This window comes from Balaenoptera borealis, assembly GCF_965194805.1.
Source record: "Balaenoptera borealis genome assembly, chromosome: 16".
NCBI lineage: Eukaryota > Metazoa > Chordata > Mammalia > Artiodactyla > Balaenopteridae > Balaenoptera > Balaenoptera borealis.
In genome coordinates, this window is record NC_138872.1 from 78,657,740 (window position 1) to 78,676,912 (window position 19,173).

The following is a 19,173-nucleotide window of genomic DNA, read 5'->3' on the forward strand; positions in this document are numbered from 1 at the left end:
GAGGCCTCTGTGGAGGGGACATTTCAGTGAAAGGTAAGACAGGAAGGCGCTGCCACGTGAGTTGGGAAGGAGGAGAGGCCGCTTTGAGGAAATGAAAGAAGGACCCCCAACCCCATGTGACAGAAGGGCAGTGCTGGGGAGACACGGCCTGGGAGATGAGATCAGGGGAGCACGGGGCAGAGGCCAGATCACTCAAAGAGAGTCTTGGGGATGTTGGGGTCCTGCTTCAATCCACACACGTCAACTTCTACCCCCCTTCCCACTCCTGCATCCTCCAAACTCGATCACCCAGAAACTCTGACACCAAGAGCTGCCCATCCTGCAACCACCAGCCTCCAGCTCTGCTCCTCCACTGTCTTCGTGCCTCAGTTTCCCCACCGAAAAATCCTTAATACCATTTTCCCCGAAGAGCCACTACACGAGGCCTCAAAGAGGTGTTACCATCCCTCTCCATCTTTTCTCTTCTTTCTCCTTCTCTGCCTGGCCCAGGTGGGAGGGAGCAGACCCTACACCTTGGAGGTCAGCAGCTGAGCCTTAATAAAGCTTTGACTCCTTACTTAAAAAGGTATCTAGAAGGGTTGTTGTGAAGCCCCTGCCAGTAGAGCTCAGGCTCACCCTCCTCCTTTTTTAGCAGAAGGGAAGCAGCTGGGCAGGTGAGGGAGGCTCCCTGCAGGGGAGCAGGTGCATGAGAGCTGCTCCCCGCCCCCCTCCGGCCTCACCCTCGCTTTGTCCCTGCTCTGATTATTGCTTTATTACTGTTTTCAGTCAGATATAATTCCGGCATTTTCTATAATCTTGATCTTTTCATTGATACCAGATTTCTATACAAAGATTTGTATATAAAATGATTATGTACCCACCAGAATACATTCCCCAGCAATTAGAACGCCTAAGATGCAGCTCCTAACATTCCTTCTGCACATTCCTCATTTATTACTTTTGAAAGTGTTTTGTGATTTTTTTTTTTTTTTTTTTTTGGTGCATGTGTTTACAAATCCAATAACAATTCTCATTTAGAGTTGCAAAACACGAAGCCAATTTTGAACCCAGACAGATGGCAGCTAAATGAAGTTTAATTAAAGAATGAGTGCTTTGAATCAAATCACTTTAAAAAGTACAGTACACTGAGATTCTGGAGAGGTTGCATAAACAGCATCTGGCTCTCTTGCAGAAAGCAGGGGCTGCTTGGGAGGACATACTTGGTAAGGCATCCCCCAGCGTATCTGGGGGTGATGGCTGGGCACACTGTGGGCAAAGCGAGCAGGCGGGGTGGGGGGTGGAGGGGAGGTGGCCAGCGGCCCCCAAGCACATCATCCTCCGTACTCAGCCCGGACACACCTCCCAAAGCCCAGAGCTCCCGGGACAGGAGGGGAAACGGACACAGGTCACCTCTTGGTTCAAAAGCTTTGACTTGGAGTGGGGGGGGGGGTCCCCCTTACGCTTTTATGAAATGAAGTCCGGCAACAAGGCGCGAAGGTTTGCTGCACCAACCTACCTATTTTCACACGTCCGAAAGATGACAAATGCAGAGACTCTGCAGTCCGCAGCGCTGGTGTTTCGGGGTTCCAGCGCCCTTCCCCGGGGCTCCCCGCCTCTCCGCGCAGCCGGCGGCGGGCACCGTCTCGGGCACGCGGAGCCCCGCCCGCCCGGGGCCGGAGCCACTTCCGGCTCTGGCCGCAGATCTGAGCCCGGGGGCGGGGCGGCCCTGGCCGGTCTAGACAACCGGGAGGCGCCAGCTGGGTTGCGGGGGCGCCAGGTGGACCCAAGTCCCAGGCCGGCCGGGCCGCGGTGAGGCCGGTGCCAAGGCTGCAGCCGCTCACTGCTCTGTGGCTGACGTGGAGAAGAAAGGGGACAGATCGGTGGGATGAGAGGCAGAGGAGGGGGACAGACCGGGAGGGCCAAGAAGTTGGCACTCAGTGCTGCGGGGGAGGGAAAGCAGTGGGGTTTTTTAATCCAGGGAGAGACAGGATGAGATGGGGTAAGGCTGGGTGCCAAGAGAAGGGGGCTGAAGGCAAGGTGGCAGCTGCAACGATGTCCTTGATCTCCTAGGCAGTTTATGCCTTGAGGGTGTGGTCAGTATAGGGGGTCGCCTCTCCCCTGATCCTGGAGATTACAAGGCCAGCTGGGCCCAGGGCCAGGGGCCTGAGGATGGAGTGGAGAGCCCTGGCAGGTCCTGGGGCCACTGGCATGTGGCAGAGAGAGGACAAGTTTGGGTGGGGCATGCCAAGCTCGTGGTTCTGGCTTCTTGCATCTTTCTAGGAGGAAGCAGAGTCTGCAAGGCTGGGACAGGGCCTTCCCTCCCAGCTCTGGGCACCGGCCTAACCCAGAGGGCTGGCAGAAGCTCCTGAACTGTTTGGATCGTGTACTTAGCTGATTCAGGACTCAGTTCCTCCAAGCCGTAGGCCTCCTGCTGGACCTTGGCTGGACCCCGTGGTCACCCTGACTCCTCCACGCCCCAGCACTTGCATCCAGTTGACCTCCAAGTCCTGTTGGCTGACCTCCCTGTTATTCTCCACCTGGCTCAAAACCCCTGCCAGCTCTCGCTGGAACAACTACAAGAGCCTCCCACGTGGCCTCCAGCTTCTCTCTCCTCTGAAGTTTCCTCTCTGCCGGAAGTGGACCCTTCCAAAATGCAGATCTGGTCTTGGTTCTCCCCTGGTACTCCGTGCTGTGGCTCTCACCACCATCCCCCATCACCTTTGCCCGGCCCACAAGGTCTTCCACCAGGGCCGGGGAGAACAGGATGCAACGTGCAAGGCTGGGCCAGCAGAACCCAGGCTGCATTTCTGCCCCCGTCCACCTCTCGATCACAGCACCACGTGCAGGGAACAGCCTGCTGGGAACACACCCACCCACCTATCCGCCTATCCGTCACACTTCCAGCCACTCTCCTCGAGTCCTCTGCTCCAGCGACTCCTTGTTCCTGGAACTTCCAGGTTCTCAGTCTGGGCCTCCCTGCCTTTGCACGTGCGGCTCTCCCCCGCTTTGTCCCACCGTCCTGCGCCAGCCCTCCCCGCTTTGTCCCACCAACTCCTAATGTGCTTCTAGGACCATTTCCTGATTCTGCGCTAGGTAAGGGCGCCCTGCGTTCCCCACCAGGACTGAATGAGCGGCCACTGGGTGCCAGGCCTGGACTACCGCCAGGCCCTTTTGACTTGTCTTTCTGCCTCCGGTCTCATCCTTTCCTTCACCTTTCCACCTGCCACCAAAGTGGTCTTTCTGAGAAGCAGCTGTGGCCCATCACTCTGCTTCAGTACCCAGAACTCTATTACAAACCCACCCCAGGTGCTGGCTTCGGCAGCACAAACACTAAAATTGGAACGATACAGAGATTAGCATGGCCCCTGCGCAAGGATGACATGCAAATTCGTGAAGCGTTCCATATTTTTAAGAGAAAAACAAATACCGTACGCAAACACATATATATGGAATCTAAAAAAAAAAAAAATGGTTCTGAAGAACCTAGGGGCAGGACAGGAATAAAGACGCAGACATAGAGAATGGACTTGAGGACACGGGGAGGGGGAAGGTAAGCTGGGATGAAGTGAGAGAGTGGCATGGACAGATATATGCTACCAAATGTAAATAGCTAGTGGGAAGCAGCCGCATAGCACAGGGAGATCAGCTCGGTGCTTTGTGTCCACCTAGAGGGGTGGGATAGGGAGGGTGGGAGGGAGACGCAAGAGAGGGGATATATGTATATGTATAGCTGTTCACTTTGTTGTACAGCAGAAACTAACACACCATTGCAAAGCAATTATACTCCAATAAAGATGTTAAAAAAAAACACACACAAAAAAACCCACCCCAGCCCTCCAGGCCCAACCCAAAGCCCCTTCGCCAAGATGCCTTCCCTCCAGCTATGGAGATTCCATACTTGCTTATCATACTTGACTTTAAAAAATATATATATATATATATTTATTTATTTGGTTGCATCAGGTCTTAGTTGTGGCAGGCAGGCTCCTTAGTTGCAGCTCGCTGGCTCCTTTGTTGCAGCACTTGGGCTCCTTAGTTGCGGCATGTAGGACCTAGTTCCTGGACCAGGGATCGAACCCAGGCCCCCTGAATTGGGAGCTTGGAATCTTAATCGCTGTGCCACCAAGGAAGTCCCCATACTTGACTTTTCTGACTTCACCTGAGTTACTGGGGCAAGGACAAGACGGCCCCTTACCACACTGAATGATCCCTGAGGCCAGGGGGGTCAGCCTAGCACTTTGCCTTCCGTGTTGCCGCATCCTGAGGTCATGTGACCCCAGCAGCAGCCAAATGAGTGAAGTCTGTACCCAGGGCCCCATGGTAAGGGCCACCGCCTCTGTTTTGGCAAGGACAGAGGGCCTGAGCAGGCCACCTGAGCTGGGTTTCCTGACCTCGTTCCAGTGACAGCTGCAGCCACAAATTCCAAGAGAGAACACGCAACAGTTAGGAACAAAGGCAATGCTTTTTTTTTTTTTTTTTTTTTTTTACTTATTTAAAAAGGCCTTGCCGGCAGGAATATAGTGTAAAAATCATTGGAAAAACTAAAAGGCATCGATACATATCCGAATATACACTTTGTACATAAATTACATTTCCTTTAGTCTTTCTGAGTGAGGTCCTGATTCAGCACTGAGGTCTAGTAATTCAGAGGTCCTGGGAGCTGCACATTCAGGCCGGCATAGTCCACCATGTACATTGGCCACTGCTAGAAAGAGGGGGACAGAGAGCCCGGGTTAGGACTCCAGGTGACGTGGAGAGCACACCAGAACATTCAGCGCTGCTTTCTGAAGGGCTTCCTCAGATGCTATTTATTTTGAGGCCATGGAATGCCCAGAGAGGGGACGTGACCTATCTAAGGTCACGCAGTTCACCAGTGGCATGGGGCCTGGGCTGGAGCCTTCTGACCTATTCCCACCTGTGTCCCGGGGGCTAACCATGTGAGCAGACATGTGGGGAGGGAATTGGGGATTGGCTCAGAACTGCTGGTCACCCCCATCAACTCAGCCTCCTCCAGGCCTCAGGCTCCAAAGCAGCTGTCCTGTCTCTCTGGGTGGTGGGAGGGGCTAGGGACCCTCTGTGAGCACCCTGGCAGGAACAGAGGCAAAGCCTGAGCTTCGGGGTTTAGCAGGAAGGGGTCCAAGGATAAACAAATCCTTAAGTCATTTTCAACTGTCTTCCAATGTTCTCCCCATTTGGACTTGGGATTTCAAAGCTAGTATTTTGAAATCAGAAAGAACCCTCAAGTGTGTGCTCTTAATGAGGTTTTCCTCGTGGGTGGGAGAGAAAAATCCAGCCACATGACAGAACAGGTGGAGCTTTGGAGGTGGGGTCTCCATCCACCACTGACCAGCCATGAGGCCACAGAGTCATTCGGCCTCTGACCCTGGTTTTCCTTGTCTACATACTGCAGGGAACACCTCACAGGGCTGTGGCTCAGAGCATGTGATGTGAGTACAGAGATTAGTCTAGCATCTGATTGCCCCGGGAACCCAGGAGTCTGCTTGAGGTCCTGCCAAGTGGGTGGTCAGGTCCCTTCCCTCTCCTCGGCCTCAGCTTGCCCATCTGCACAGTGGGGGTATGAACTCCTTCCCCGGGCGCCTGTGGGCACCTGAAGAGAGGGGGTTGGACCATCTCATGCGTAGGGCAGGCAGATGTGTCTGCAGACTCTTACTCAGCGCCCAGCATCTCCCCGCGCCCCAGACCCACGCTCCAGAGTAGACGAGCCTGCCCGAGTGCCGGCTGAAAGCCAGAGAGAAGAGCAGTCAGGTCCAGGTCTGTGCAACTTTACCACGAGTGAGATCTGGTTGGTGGATGCCACTGACTCCGGGTTAGAGGAGGAGGAAGAGGAGATGGAATTCCCTTCGGAGACCCGCTTTCTCTTGCGCTTGGGGAGGCTGCTGTCTTTGGCTGGTGGGAGAAAGGGTTGCTGACGCCGGGTGCCAGGGCCACTGTGTCTTGGCCTCCTGACCCCCCCTGGAGAAGGCCTCGCTCTCAGGTTTGAAGTCCCCTTCTCAGCACTCAAGGCTCCCGACCCACCAGCGGCTGAGGCCCGTCTCTCCAGCCTCCTTCCCTAAGCAGCCCCACGCCCCACTCGCCCACCCTCCTGCTCCCGCTCACCTGTCTGCTTTGCTAACAGTAGAGCCTCCTCCCCCAGGCAGGTCTCCCCAGCAGGCTCAGCTCAGGCCCAGGGGTTCCTTATACCCTCCCCAGACCACGTAGCCTGCGGGCTCCCGGCCTCCCCAGAACCCCCAGACTCAGAGCCACACGGACTTAAGTCTTAGGGGGAGTCACTTAGTGGCCAACGGGCCTTCGTTTTGTCACAAGTAAAATGTAAGATCCTGCAGGCTTGCCGGGAGAGTCACATGAGCTAATGTGCCTGGTCCCCAGTAAACAGTCAGAAACTGGGAATTGGTATCAGTATCGTTGCTACTGTTACCGCTGATGTGTGATGACCCAGATCTGATTTGCTGTGAATGATAACAGGTCACAGGTACTAGTAGACAGGCAGTGTCCCAATGGAAAGAAACCCTGGTTTAGAGCCAGAAGTCCTAAGTTCAAATTCCACTGCTGCCACTTACTAGCTGTGTGACCCTGGTAAATTGATTAACCTCTCTGAGCCAAGAGGGGACAACTGTGATATGAGACTCAAAGGAGATTATGTGTATGAAAGAGCCTAGTACCAAGCCCAGCACAGAGCAGGACTAGCAGGGGTTGTGTTGCTGCTGAATTCAATTCATGTGAATATGTAAGACTTATCAAAAAGATTTGCAGCTGTATATTGGGGAATTCCCTGGCGGTCCAGTGGTTAGGACTCTGCACTTCCACTGCAGGGGACGGGGTTCCATCCCTGGTCGGGGAACTAAGATCCCGCATTCTCGAGGCCAAAAAAAAAAAACAATTTGCAGCTGTGTGATGCATAGGTGGGGATTGGGCTTGACTGAGTGGATGGACAGGTTACTGATACAGCCCACCAGAAGGGTCTTAATGACACAGCATGAGGGCAGGCTGGGCCCAGGGGGCAACTGTTTGTTCAGTTGCTGAAGCAAAACCAGAGCCTGGCGTCTGGGATGTGGTATAAAGACCCCGGGAAACAGGAGACTCTGGAGGCAGGAGGAGCCCAGGTTGTGAGCCAGGGAGGAGGGATTTTTGTAGGAGGCTCCACATGCAAACAAGTCAGAGGTGCTGGCCCCGGGCTGTGGCCACCCTAGGGTCACTGTAAGACCCTAAAGATGGCCATGGTGGGGGGGGGGTGGATGTAAGTGACAGCATCCAGTCTCTGATCATTTGTCCCAAACTCTCCTCCCTGAGACCTCCACAGAGCCTTCTGCGAGTGTGCCTTTGACTTGGGAGCAGCTCCCAAACCTAGTCACCTCCCTACCATGAGTGCCTAGTGCCATGCCCGTGGCATCAGCACATGCTAGAAGGAGGTGGCTGCTGGCTGCCTGTGCCACCCCGGGCTGTGGTGTCCCAGGGGAACTGGGACCATCTGGAGTTGGACCATCTTGGGTCTCAGGCTGGGGTGGGGCCACCTCGCTGAATTCCGTCACTGTCCCCATTAAACAGCCATGCTGGGGCCTGCAGTCCACGGTGGCCTGTGGTTCAGAGGGATGGTCCGGACACCAGGTTCTAGGCGGCCACCAACTCACTACGTGGCCTTGGCAAGTCCCTTCCCCTCCCTGGGCCTCAGTTTCCCAGAGGTACCATGAGAGGTGGGACTAGATGGGTGTTTCTTAATCAGAGGTGCACCTCCCAATCCCCAGGGCTCCATCCTCTCGAGCTCTATGGCACACCTGCTTAATCAGAATCCCAGAGTCTCCCAGGTTCTTGCGCCCTGAAAGGTTCCAGAAGACCAGGGTCTGGTGCAGGTGCTGCCCTGCAAATGCAGGCAGAATCTAGGGGGCCCAGCCAGTCTCGGGCAGCGCCCGCCTACCTCACCCCTGCTGACCCCACGTCACCCCCCCTCCCCTCCCCAGGTGACTTTCCCCATCCTACCTGATGTCCCCTCTTGCTGGTTCCAGCCTGTCCCTCATCCTCTCTAGCAGATCTGACACCCTCTCTAGCTGATCTGGCCCTCTGTGGCAGGGCCTCTCTGAAAGGCGCCTGCAGGCTTCCTGGCCTTCCAGTACCTGGGGATACTGGTGCTGCAGAAGGAGACTCAGGCTCCCTGGGGAGGTACTGGGCAGGGGGACTACACTTCCCTCTATTGCATGCCACTTGGCCCAGATCTGTTCATAGACTCTGGTCCCTGAGAGGCAGAAGGGTGGCCTTTTTTTTTTTTTTTTTTCCAGCCACACTGCGTGGCTTGTGGGATCTTAGTTCCCTGACCAGGGATTGAACCTGTGCCCCCTGCAGTGGAAGCTCAGAGTCCTAACCACTGGACTGCCAGGGATTTCCCAAGGATGGCCTCTTTAGCCTCTGACTTACCTGGCACCTTGGCATCATTGCAGATTTCTGCAAAAGGTCTGAAAAAGAGAAAGATGAGGTGGCAGTTAGAAAATGAGGTTTCCCCTCCTCCTTCTCACCTGCTCCCTGAGTCTGGGCGACATCTCTCGTGAGATGACATGAGATGAGATGCCGCCACTGCTGGAACATTAGCCAGGTAAGACCTGACTGAAAACGGTCAGCATCCCCGCCCGGAGCAGGTGCATGATCGCCAGTCTCGGGACCTGGTTTCCTCTAGAGAGCGAGGGTGTCGTCTGACCAAGTGATCAAAAGTGTGTGCCTAGATTTATGTAAATGGATATTTGAGACAGTAGTATATTTTAATATATCTTTTACTTTTTATTTTATTGATTATTTTACTTGCAGTGTTATTATATGAACCACCCCCCACAAATTAGACGTAACCTAAATGTCCATCAGTAGAGGACATTATGGTCTATCTAAACAGTCATTAAAGGGAGTTATCATGGAAATGGATAATGGTCAAATACATGCAAGATAGTCAGAGAGGAAACAGCAAGTTTTACTTACTGTCTACAGATAAATACTGTTTGATCTCAGTTTCATTTTTCAAAATATATATCTAACAGGCATTAAAAGAAAAGTGGAAACATTGAAGGAAAATCCCAGAATGTCTTTGGTGGTTCTCTGTGGGAAGTATGCCTACAGGGTGTGGGGTGGGCATTTTCTCCTATTTTCCAGAAGTTACTTCAGGGGGTGGACTGTAGTTGGGAAGGAAGGGAAACCTCTACTTTTCATTTGAGACCCCTCTGAATAATTTGATTTTTTTGACACATGCAAATACTATTTTAATTTTAAAACATGGATTGTAAAATTGAAAAGAAAATATGAGTAGAGGAAAAACTAAGAAAGAAATGCACCACCAGGGACTTCCCTGGTGGTCCAGCGGTTAAGACTCTGTGCTCCTAATGCAGGGGGGCCCCGGGTTCGATCCCTGGTCAGGGAACTAGATCCCACATGCTGCAACTAAAGATCCTGCATGCTGCAACAAAGACCCGGCGCAGCCAAATAAATAAATAAATAAATAAATATTTAAAAAAAAAAAAAAAAGGCACCACCAGTGTTAACTCTGAATAGGAGTGTTATGGGTTATCTTCCTCGTTTTTCTACCTTTTTGTATTTTCCCAAGTTTGCCGTGTGTATTGTTTCTAAATCCGAAAATAGTCAAATAAACTACTGTATTTTTTAAAAAACACTATAAGGATATATAGTAAAATACAGACAGTGGTTCTCTGGGGGGTGGGGGTACTGAATTACTGTTATTTTCTAAATACAGTAAAATGGGTAAACATGAGGGGAATAGTAAAAAAAAAAAATCAAATTTAGTTAAAATCAAAAAAATAAACAAACACCCATGAATGCTGAGGCCTTGTGTTTCAGTTGAAAGGGGTTGTAATCAGGACATCCAGGGCTACAGACTGAATGCTCGTGTCCCCAAAAAATTCAAATGTTGAAACCTAATCCCCCATGTGATGGTATTTGTTGGTGGGGTCTTTGGGAGGTGATTAGGTCAGGAGGGTGGAGCCCTCGAGACAGGATTAGTGCCCTTATTAGAGGCCCCAGATTGCTCCCTTGTCCCTTCCACCATGTGAGGACACAGCAAAAAGAGGGCCATCTGTGAACCAGGAAGAGCCTCACCAGACGCCAAATCTGCTGGCACCTTGATCTTGGACTTCCCAGCCTCCAGAATGGTGAGAAATAAACTTCTTTTGTTTAAGCTACCCGGTCTGTGGTATTTTGTTACAGCAGCCCGAATGGACTAAGATACCTGGGTCTAGAGCCCAGCTGACTCACTGTAACTTACACTGTCCCTTTCCTCACTCTGGGTATCAGTTGCCCGATCTTTAAGATGAGAGTGTTAAGCTAGTCCATCTCCTGGATTCTGTGCAAGTGAAAGGTCCCTCTCTCTCCTTTTCTCTCTGTCTCTCTCTCTCTCTGACTCCTGGCTGGGCCTGCTTTGGGGGTTCCCCTCCCAGATCCAAGCAGCACCCTCTCCCATGGCCCCCGCCACCCTGCCCACCCTGACGCAGGTGCTGGGGGCACTCACTGGAGCTGGTTGATGATGACCATGCGGACGTGCTCCCGGGCCTTCAGGATCTTCTCCAGCCGGTGTATGTCATACGTGTTGGGGTTCCGGAAAGGGATGTCATCGGGCAGGCCTGTGACCTCGACAGCATCTGGGCTGTCCCGAATCAGTTTGTAAGGGACCAGCACAGGCCGGTTCAGGCCCAGGGCCTCACCTAGAGGGCACAGGGAGTCAGGGAAGATGTCCCCTTTCAAAGCCAAGCTCTGTGGGGAACGGCTGGGACCCAGCACAGCCCCACTCAGTAGCCACTGCACCACAGAGAGTTTAAAAGTCAACACACACATCACTTTTTTTTATCCAATTAGCAAAACTAAAAATCCAGGAGGGGTGGGGGAGGGAAGGAGTGGGAGCTTGGGATTAGCAAATACAAACTAGTATATACAGGATGAATAAACAACAAGGTCCTACTGTATAGCACAGGGAACTATATTCAATATCCTGTGATAAACCAGAATGGAAAAGAATATGAAAAAGAATATATATAACTGAGTCACTTTGCTGTACAGCAGAAATAATACAACACTGTAAATCAACTATACTTCAATAAAATTAAAAAAAAAAAATCCATCGAATTCCCTGGCAGTTCAGTGGTCAGACTCCATGCTACCACTGCAGGGGGCATGGGTTCGATCCCTGGTCAGGGAACTAAGATCCCGCATGCCTCAAGGCTCGGCCAAAAAAAAAAAAAGAAAAGAAAAAAAAGCAATATCCAACACTGGCAATGAAACAGGTACTTTCACACATGCCCAGTGCAATGATTTGTTAAGTGTGCACGCCTGGACCTGACAAATGAGGACCTGATGCCTGCTAAAAATCCACTCTTATTGTGTTAGAAAACATAAAAGTTCTTACTTAGGTATTTGTGGCTGAAATGATGGGATGTCTTAGATTTGTTTTAAAGTACTAAACCTATCAAAGTGTGCCTGTGGAAATAGATGAAATAAGATTGGCAAAATGTTGGTAAGCACAGAAGCTGGGTTTGGGTTACATGGTGGGTCATTTTGTCATTCTCTCTGCTTTTGTATATGTTTGAAAACTGATTCCAAAATAAAAAGTGAAAAAGACACCACAAACCACCAGCAGAGGTGCTTCCTGTTACTCTCAAAATGAAACCCCAACTTGGAGTCCTGGCCTGCCCACCTCTCCCCACCCCGTCATCGGGACATCTTCCCACTCCAGGCCCTCCTGCCTTCTCGCTGCTCCCCAGTCACTGAGCTGTTCCCTCTGCCTGGCAAGCTTCCTTCTAATGTCTGTCCCCGCCTGACATTCAAGTTCTGGCTAAAACGTCCCTTCTTCCAAGGAACTTTCTTTCTTTCTTTTTTTCCCCCTAATTAATTAATTCATTAATTAATTATATTTTTGGCTGCGTTGGGTCTTCGTTGCTGTGCGTGGGCTTTCTCTAGTTGCGGCGAGTGGGGGCTACTCTTCGTTGGGGTGCACGGGCTTCTCATTGCAGTGGCTTCTCTTGTTGCGGAGCATGGGCTCTAGGTGCGCGGCCTTCAGTAGTTGTGGCACGCGGGCTCAGTTGTTGTGGCTCGCGGGCTGTAGAGCGCAGGCTCAGTAGTTGTGGAGCACAGGCTTAGTTGCTCTGCGGCATGTGGGATCTTCCCGGACCAGGGCTTGAACCCGTGTCCCCTACATTGGCAGGTGGATTCTTAACCACTGCACCACCAGAGAAGTCCCCAAGGAGCTTTCTGGTTCACCGATCCAGACAGACCATGGCTACCCCCTCTTACCCTCATCACACTTCTACATTTTCCTGTTTTCCTTTGTCACTCTCTGAAATTCTTTTTTTTTTTAAATTGTCTTTCTCTGCTACAATACAAAGTGGAGCCAATACTACTAAATTCATCACAAACAAAATGTATATAGAGCACCTAGTGCAGCCTGGCACCCACTAATCTAGAAAATGCTCCATCAGTGGTAACCGTATTATCAACTGCACCATCCTGGGTTCTGCCCTGGCACCTGGATGCCTTCTGCACAGGACCTGGCACCTTTCATACATTCCACGGCCAGTTCCCTCCCGACACGGAGCCCCTAGACAGCGGGATCAGATGCCTTCCTCTGGAATCTCAGGGCTGAGTGTGTGTTGGGCAGACAAGCGTCTGCGTGAACAAGCACTTGGCCATGGGGCATGGCCTCCGCCACACAGCCCAGCCCTAGAGAAACAGAAATGCTGACCACAGCCATCCCCACTGTGTGCACCACAGATCAGGGTTTTTTCCCCTTTCTTGGGTGGGGAGAATGAGGGATCAGCTCCCATCAGTCTCGGACAGGGCAACTATGTCCCCAGGGAGCGGACAGGCCAGCTGGGGGCAACTGGAGGCCAGGCTGGCTGCAGAGGGAGGGGCGCCTACAAGGAAGGCTGCCCCCCAGGCCCTGCCCTCCCCCGCCACGCACTGACCGTATTTCTCGTTGAAGAGCTCCTTCACCTGCTCCCGGAGGATCACCTTCTCCCCAAGTCTGTTGGCATCATCTTCATCTACAAGAGGAAGACGAGGGGGCGTGAGGGTCGGCACGGTCTCGGCCACCGGACCTGCTCCTTCTCCCCGATGGCGGCCCAGACCCTCACCTGCTGGCGCAGACTCTCCAGGGCCCGCCCACTCCCCTGCAGCCTGTTTCTGGCCTCAGCCGTCTGTCTGTACATCCATCCACCCGTCCCGCATCCTCTGAACACCTTCCCCCGTACAGGCCCCGTGTCAGGCATGGAGCACCCCGAGGAGAGGGAGGCCGTGGGCCTCCTCCCAGGAACTCACAGCCCAGCAGGGGTGGCGCCCAGAAGTGCGACGGGGGACACCTCCGGGGAGACGTGGGGCATGAATCGGGGTGCCTACCCCGTCCGTGCAAGCCTGGGGAGGCCCCCTGGGAGAGCAGGAAGTTCAAGTGGTCTCTTGGAAGGCAGGTAGGGGTCTGTGACGAGTGGGGTGCGGGTGGGAAAAGACAGCAGGTGTAGGACTGGCCCATGCGTGGGCACTGAAGGGAGAAAGGTCACAACGTGCTGGATGCGGCTGAAGCCCGGGCCGGTGCCAGGGGAGGGGGCGGGGGTGGGTCCAGCAGCGTGTGCTGGCCTGACTGAGCTGGGCTCTCAGAACTCACCCTGGTGGCCTTGCAGACCAAGAGCCCCAGGCCTGTGACCAGGGAGACAGGCGTGTTTTGGGGGTGTAGGGGCCGCACACGCTTCCGGCCTAGCGTCCAGGGCAGCCCTCCACGGGCACTTTCTGCTTGGCCCCTGTGCTCCCCTCACTCCTCTCCTTGGCCTAGAAGAGCAGCTGGGGTCCGTGGAGCCCCCCAGAGGCAGGGCCGGGCTGGGCGGGAGTGGATGGCATGGAGAAGGTCCGGGCTGCGGGCTGGTGCCCTGGGTTGGGGAGGGAGCTGGAGTTCCAGGAAGGGCCCGGGCACCCTCGCACAGTAAGCACAGGGCTGGGCCTCTGGGGCGGGGGTGGGGACTAGGAGCTGGCAGCCAGCAGGGAGCCAGGGCCTGGGCAGTGAGGGGCAGAGCAGACAGAATGGGTCTGTGAAGAAAAACAACCCCTGTGCTAATCTGGAAAATCTCACAGAACTCAGTTCCATTTAGGAAGCCAAGGGCTGTGTGCCACTCAGACTGTCTGCTGCCCCCGCCTGCCCTTCACACCCCGGCCAGGAGGCCCAGCCCTATCCCTGCACCACCGCCAGGGAGGGGCCTCCACTCCCAGCCCAGGGCCGCCCCGCAGGGCAGAGAGCTTCCCGCACTGCCCGGCGCCTCCTCCTCCTTCACCCGCTGTCCCTGGTCTGGCCCTGTTCTTGCCCGCGCTCCTGACTCTGGAACCTAGATCTGCCGTATCTCGGAGTTCCTGAATCTCTCTCTTCAACCACGGCCAACCAGCCACCTGGGTGCCCACGAGACACTGCAAATGTCAGGCATCCCAGATAACCTCCTCTCCCTGTGTCCCCATCTTGGGGAGTGATGGCTCCCCTCGGCCACACCAAGACCCCAAACTCAGCACCCCCTGGAGCCCTCCATCTTCCCACACGCCCCAACATGGCCCTTCCAGATGGTTTTCAGGACCCCGGATGTGGCGAGAATCAACCTGACCCTCCTCCAGGTCAGCAGACAACTAGGACTGAGCCCGGGGCCCCAGGGCCACCTAGAGCCTGCAGAGAGGTGCAGGACACTCTATCTAGCTAAGCCCCTGCCACCAGGGATTGCTCTGGTGGCCGGCATTCTGCACAGGCACGGCAGCACCACACAGGCCAGGGAAAGATCGGCCTGGATTCACCCAACGAGCACTTGGATGCTCTGCTGGCAGCTTTCCCGGACGCGGTCACGGCCACTGCTCACCACAGCCGAGGACACAAAGGTTCAGAGAGGTTAAGTAACCTGCCCAAGGTCACACAGCCGCTAAGTGCCAGGAATACTCTGTCTGACCCAAAAGTCCTCGTCTTTCACTCTACCACGCACTCTGGGTTTCCTGAAGTCTCAGTTTCCCATCTGTAGAAAGAAGGGTTGATCTTTAAGGTGTTTCCTCTAAATCTCTCGTTCCATCAGCTCATAGTTCCACGCCTCTGTCTCCTCTCAAGCTCAGGGCAGGGCCGGACTCAGTCCGTACATGACAAAAAGCCTTCTGGATTAAAAGACAGCACCTCAAAGCAAGCCCAAAAGCTCAGGTCCCCGTAGTTGCTGGACATGGCTGTCACCTGTGCACCTCTCTGGGCGCGCAGGACTCACTCACCAACCCCACCTCCCCCAGCAGGCTCCTGCTGCACCGCTGCCAGTGGGTGGAGAGAGACAAAGACAGGGCAGGCTGGGCTGCACACTGCCCTCGCCTTGTGAGAGGCAATGCCAGGCCCCAAAGGGCCACGCATGGGCCACGCCATGTCACCTCTCAGCATTTCAGCTCACTGTCTTGATATAGTATTCGTCTTGGACAAATATTTCACGAGCACCGTCCCATCTGGATGCGGTGCTGCCCTTGGGCATTTAGCAGAGTACAGAGCACAGCCCTAGACGAGGCAGGGGACGGTGAGGAACACTCGGTGACCCACTGGGCTTGATAACTGTCACTGCATGGCTCGTGGAAACATGGGGTGGGGGGGGACAACCCCAACCCAGCCAGGAATCAAGGAGGCCTTCCCAGAGGAGGTGACACCCATGCCACCCAAGGCCCCGTGGGATGCAGACTTATCTGCATGTTGGGGCTGCAGGCATCCCGTGGGTGCTCAACACATGTTAGGGGACATGGAAAATTTCCCCTCCCCTATGTCCTGTCTGATCTGCCGGAGACAGCACCCCCAAACCAAGCTGCAGCTGACAGGGAGAGGTGACACCACATCACAGGGCAGCCAGCAGGAAGAGCACACGGGCCGGTCCCGGGCAGCAAACTGTGGCAGCAGTTAAATGTCAGGAAAGTGGGACCTGGGTTGCCTGAGGGACGCTGGTGGCACCGGGAGGTGTCCTGAATGCCTCTGGAGTGTGGTGGGAGTTTAGGGGCCTTTTTCCATAATACCAAGAATAATCACAGCTGCTGAGTGGACCAAGCATGTCCCACGTGCAGACTGTCAGGCCCACGACGCACGTTACCACTGGATCCTCCCAGCTCAGCGTCGGGCCTCTGAGAGGATGCCCACTTTTCTCCGCAGCTGCTCCTGGCTTCTCCCCCACCTCTTTGTTTTTACTTAATTTGGAGGAAGGGAGTTCCATTTTTCTTAGAGGACTAGTTTTTGAATGAAATAGGCCAGGTCAGCCTCTGGCAGGGGCTGGAGGGGAGAGAGGCGCTGATCCTCTGTGTACTCAGAGGAAACTGGAGGCAACCCCTCGGGTGGTGAGGGCAAAGGAGTGACGCAGTTGCTGGGAGGTTGAACCTGAACCCCAGGTGAAGAGGCCCTGCCTGTGTTCCTGCTTGAGCCCCAGCCCTCCAGCTCCACGCAGGGGGGAGGGCTGAACACGCTTGTGTCGGGGGGCTCGGAGGTGCCCAGGACAGAGCTGGTCTCCTGTGACGTGAATCATGGCCACCGTCCTCAGCTGGCCCCTGGCCGAGTCCTGGCGAGCCCCGGTGTGGAGGAGGAAGGCCATGCGCCCTGCTAGCCTGCACCTCCAGCCAAGTGGGCCTGTTGGCAGGCTGTGGGCAGGTCACAGGACTCCTTCCTGACACAGCCAGGCTCCTGCCACCACCGTCACACACCCACCGTCTGGAGAGGGGGTGGCCAGGCCTGTGGTCACCAGGGACCTCCCCAAGGGTGGCTGTGGGCAGTGGCTGTCCTAGCCTAGGCTGGGGTGGGACGGTCCCGGCAGCCATCACCTCTGAGTCTGGTCTGCTTGTGGGCCAAACTAGGATCAGGAAACATGAGAACATGGGGAGGGGGGTGAGGCACAATCACTGGGGCCCCGTGGGGCCCCGGCCGTAAACCCAGTGGTCTTTCCCGGGCTCTGAGGTGCAGCCCTGTTGCCAGGAGTTAAGACCACACGCTCTGAAGTCTGACTGTCTGGTCTCAAATCTTGGCTCTGTTATTAGCTCGTGACCTTAGACAACCACTGGCTTTCCTCCTTTGGCAAGTAGCAACAGGGCTTCCTTGGTGGCGCAGTGGTTGAGAGTCCGCCTGCCAAGGGGACAAGGGTTCGAGCCCGGGTTCGAGCCCTGGTCCAGGAAGATCCCACATGCTGCAGAGCAGCTGCGCCTGTGCGCCACAGCTGCTGAGCCCGTGCTCCACAACTACTGAAGCCTGCGCTCCACAACTACTGAAGCCCGTGCACCTAGAGCCCATGCTCCGCAACAGGGGAGGCCGCCGCAGTGAGAAGCCCGCTCAGTGCAACGAAGAGTAGCCCCCGCTCGCCGCAACTAGAGAAAGCCCGTGCGCAGCAGCGAAGACCCAACTCAGCCTAAAATTTAAAAAAAAACGAAAAACAACAAAAAAAAACCTTAAAAAATAAAAATTAGCAGCAACGACCACATGGAGGTGCCGTGAGGATGAGGTGAGGACGTTATGCCCATGCCTGGCACAGTCTACAGTCTAGTTATTACTCTTCTTCTCTGGGGGGGCCCTGCCTGAGCTTCTCTGAACCCAGGTTGGCTGTAAGGACACCAACGGTTGCAAACATTTCAGAATGTTCTCCATTTGGAAATGGCACAGGGCTCCATGCGGAGTGTGGTGTGCCCTCAATGTACCTGCTTGAATGCCTGTAGACAGTGGGGAGAAAGGGGGTCCTCAGGGCCAGTGACAGGGAAGTTCACTGGCCCAGCAGGTTGCAAGGCAATCTTGACTGTAACCCTAATGCTGTGTGATATTTGGAAAAGCACTCAACCTCTGTGAGCCTCAGTTTCCACATCCCTCAAATGGGAATCCTGGCCTGTTGGGAGGGATCCAATGATACCGTGCATAAAAATATGTAAGGTCTTCTGCCATCAGTGTCAAGTTATCATCGATGTTATTACCAGATCAGTACCTCAGTTATCTTGTGTAGTCTCAGGAAATGAAATCTTCCATACGAAACTCTTCCAGACGATGGAAGTTTGTTCTCTTAAGTCCCTGGGTTTGCTTTACTCATGTGGGGGAGACCATTTTCTAAAACTCATCAAGTACCCCTTTCTTATTAAGCACATGGTTGGGGGTAGGCGGAGGTCACCCTCATGACCCGACCGCCAGTGCCGTCCAGAAAGTGCTATTGAACTTGCCCTGGCTGCAGTGACCTGTCCCCCACTGCCCCAGGCTGGCATTTCTCCTGCCTCTTGCTGCTGTTTCCAGTTTTCTGGTCTCCTCTCTCCCACTACTGTCTATCTCACTACTGTAGCTCTCACCCTGTTGTTTCTAATCTGCTGTCTGTTGGCCTGAGGATTAACTGAATTTTGCCTGGGGAAAGAAAGCAACCAAGCTTATTAAACCACAGCTATGCTATGTACACAGTTTTACACCAGTCAGCTCGGGGTGAGGCCTGGGGTGGCCTCACAGCCCTCTCCCGGGGCAAAGTACACGAGCCCTGAGCAGCCTGGCCTTTCTGCGCCTGGTCTGAGGTCCCCAGCTCAGGCTGATGACTGTGAGCTGACAGTCATGATCCAAAATGACACAGAGGCAGCCCGCAGCAAGGAACGCCGCTCAGAGGGAGAGACCAGATCTCTGGGGAAGAGTGCAATAACTACTCCTCCTCAACCCTCTTGAAGCAGCCTCTCCTCTCTGCCAGGCTTGGGCTGGGCGATTCAGGCAAAAAGCAGACCTGGGCGGGCCTGGCTCTCAAGAGAGCAGAGGCTGGTTATCCACGGGCACCCCACCTTGGCAGAACAGCTGCCTTGTGCAGGGAGCGGAGCCAAGTCCCTCTCTGGGACCCTGCGACTTGCATGATACCTCCCTTTCCTGGCACCAGACCTTTGCCAGGATAAAACTCAGTTCAGGGCTTCCCTGGTGGCGCAGTGGTTGGGAATCTGCCTGCCAATGCAGGGGACACGGGTTCGAGCCCTGGTCTGGGAGGATCCCACATGCCACGGAGCAACTGGGCCCGTGAGCCACAACTACTGAGCCTGTGCGTCTGGAGCCTGCGCTCCACAACAAGAGAGGCCGCGATAGTGAGAGGCCCGCGCACCGCGATGAAGAGTGGCCCCCGCTTGCCGCACCTAGAGAAAGCCCTTGTACAGAAACGAAGACCCAACACAGCCATAAATAAATAATTAAAAAAAAAA

The 19,173-nt window shown here is 54.4% G+C and overlaps 2 protein-coding genes across 3 annotated transcripts in view; both read right to left on the bottom strand.

The window, feature by feature from the left end:
• The window catches only part of GTF2I (general transcription factor IIi), a 143,479-nt gene extending 141,859 nt beyond the window's left edge, over nt 1-1,620 (bottom strand). Inside the window, exon 1 of the mRNA XM_082358531.1 lies at nt 1,496-1,620. The gene's annotated coding sequence lies outside the window, so the exon portion shown is untranslated. The remainder of the gene's footprint in view (nt 1-1,495) is intronic.
• Nucleotides 1-19,173, bottom strand: part of GTF2IRD1 (GTF2I repeat domain containing 1) — a 124,057-nt gene that overhangs the window by 6,293 nt on the left and 98,591 nt on the right. For both annotated transcript variants that reach the window (XM_082358555.1, XM_082358554.1), the window contains 5 exons: nt 12,936-13,013; nt 10,490-10,682; nt 8,404-8,441; nt 5,768-5,886; nt 1,496-4,684 (listed from right to left, as the gene is read on the bottom strand). In XM_082358555.1, the coding sequence (XP_082214681.1) occupies nt 4,616-4,684; nt 5,768-5,886; nt 8,404-8,441; nt 10,490-10,682; nt 12,936-13,013 (497 nt within the window). In that variant the 3' untranslated portion in view covers nt 1,496-4,615. The remainder of the gene's footprint in view (nt 1-1,495; nt 4,685-5,767; nt 5,887-8,403; nt 8,442-10,489; nt 10,683-12,935; nt 13,014-19,173) is intronic.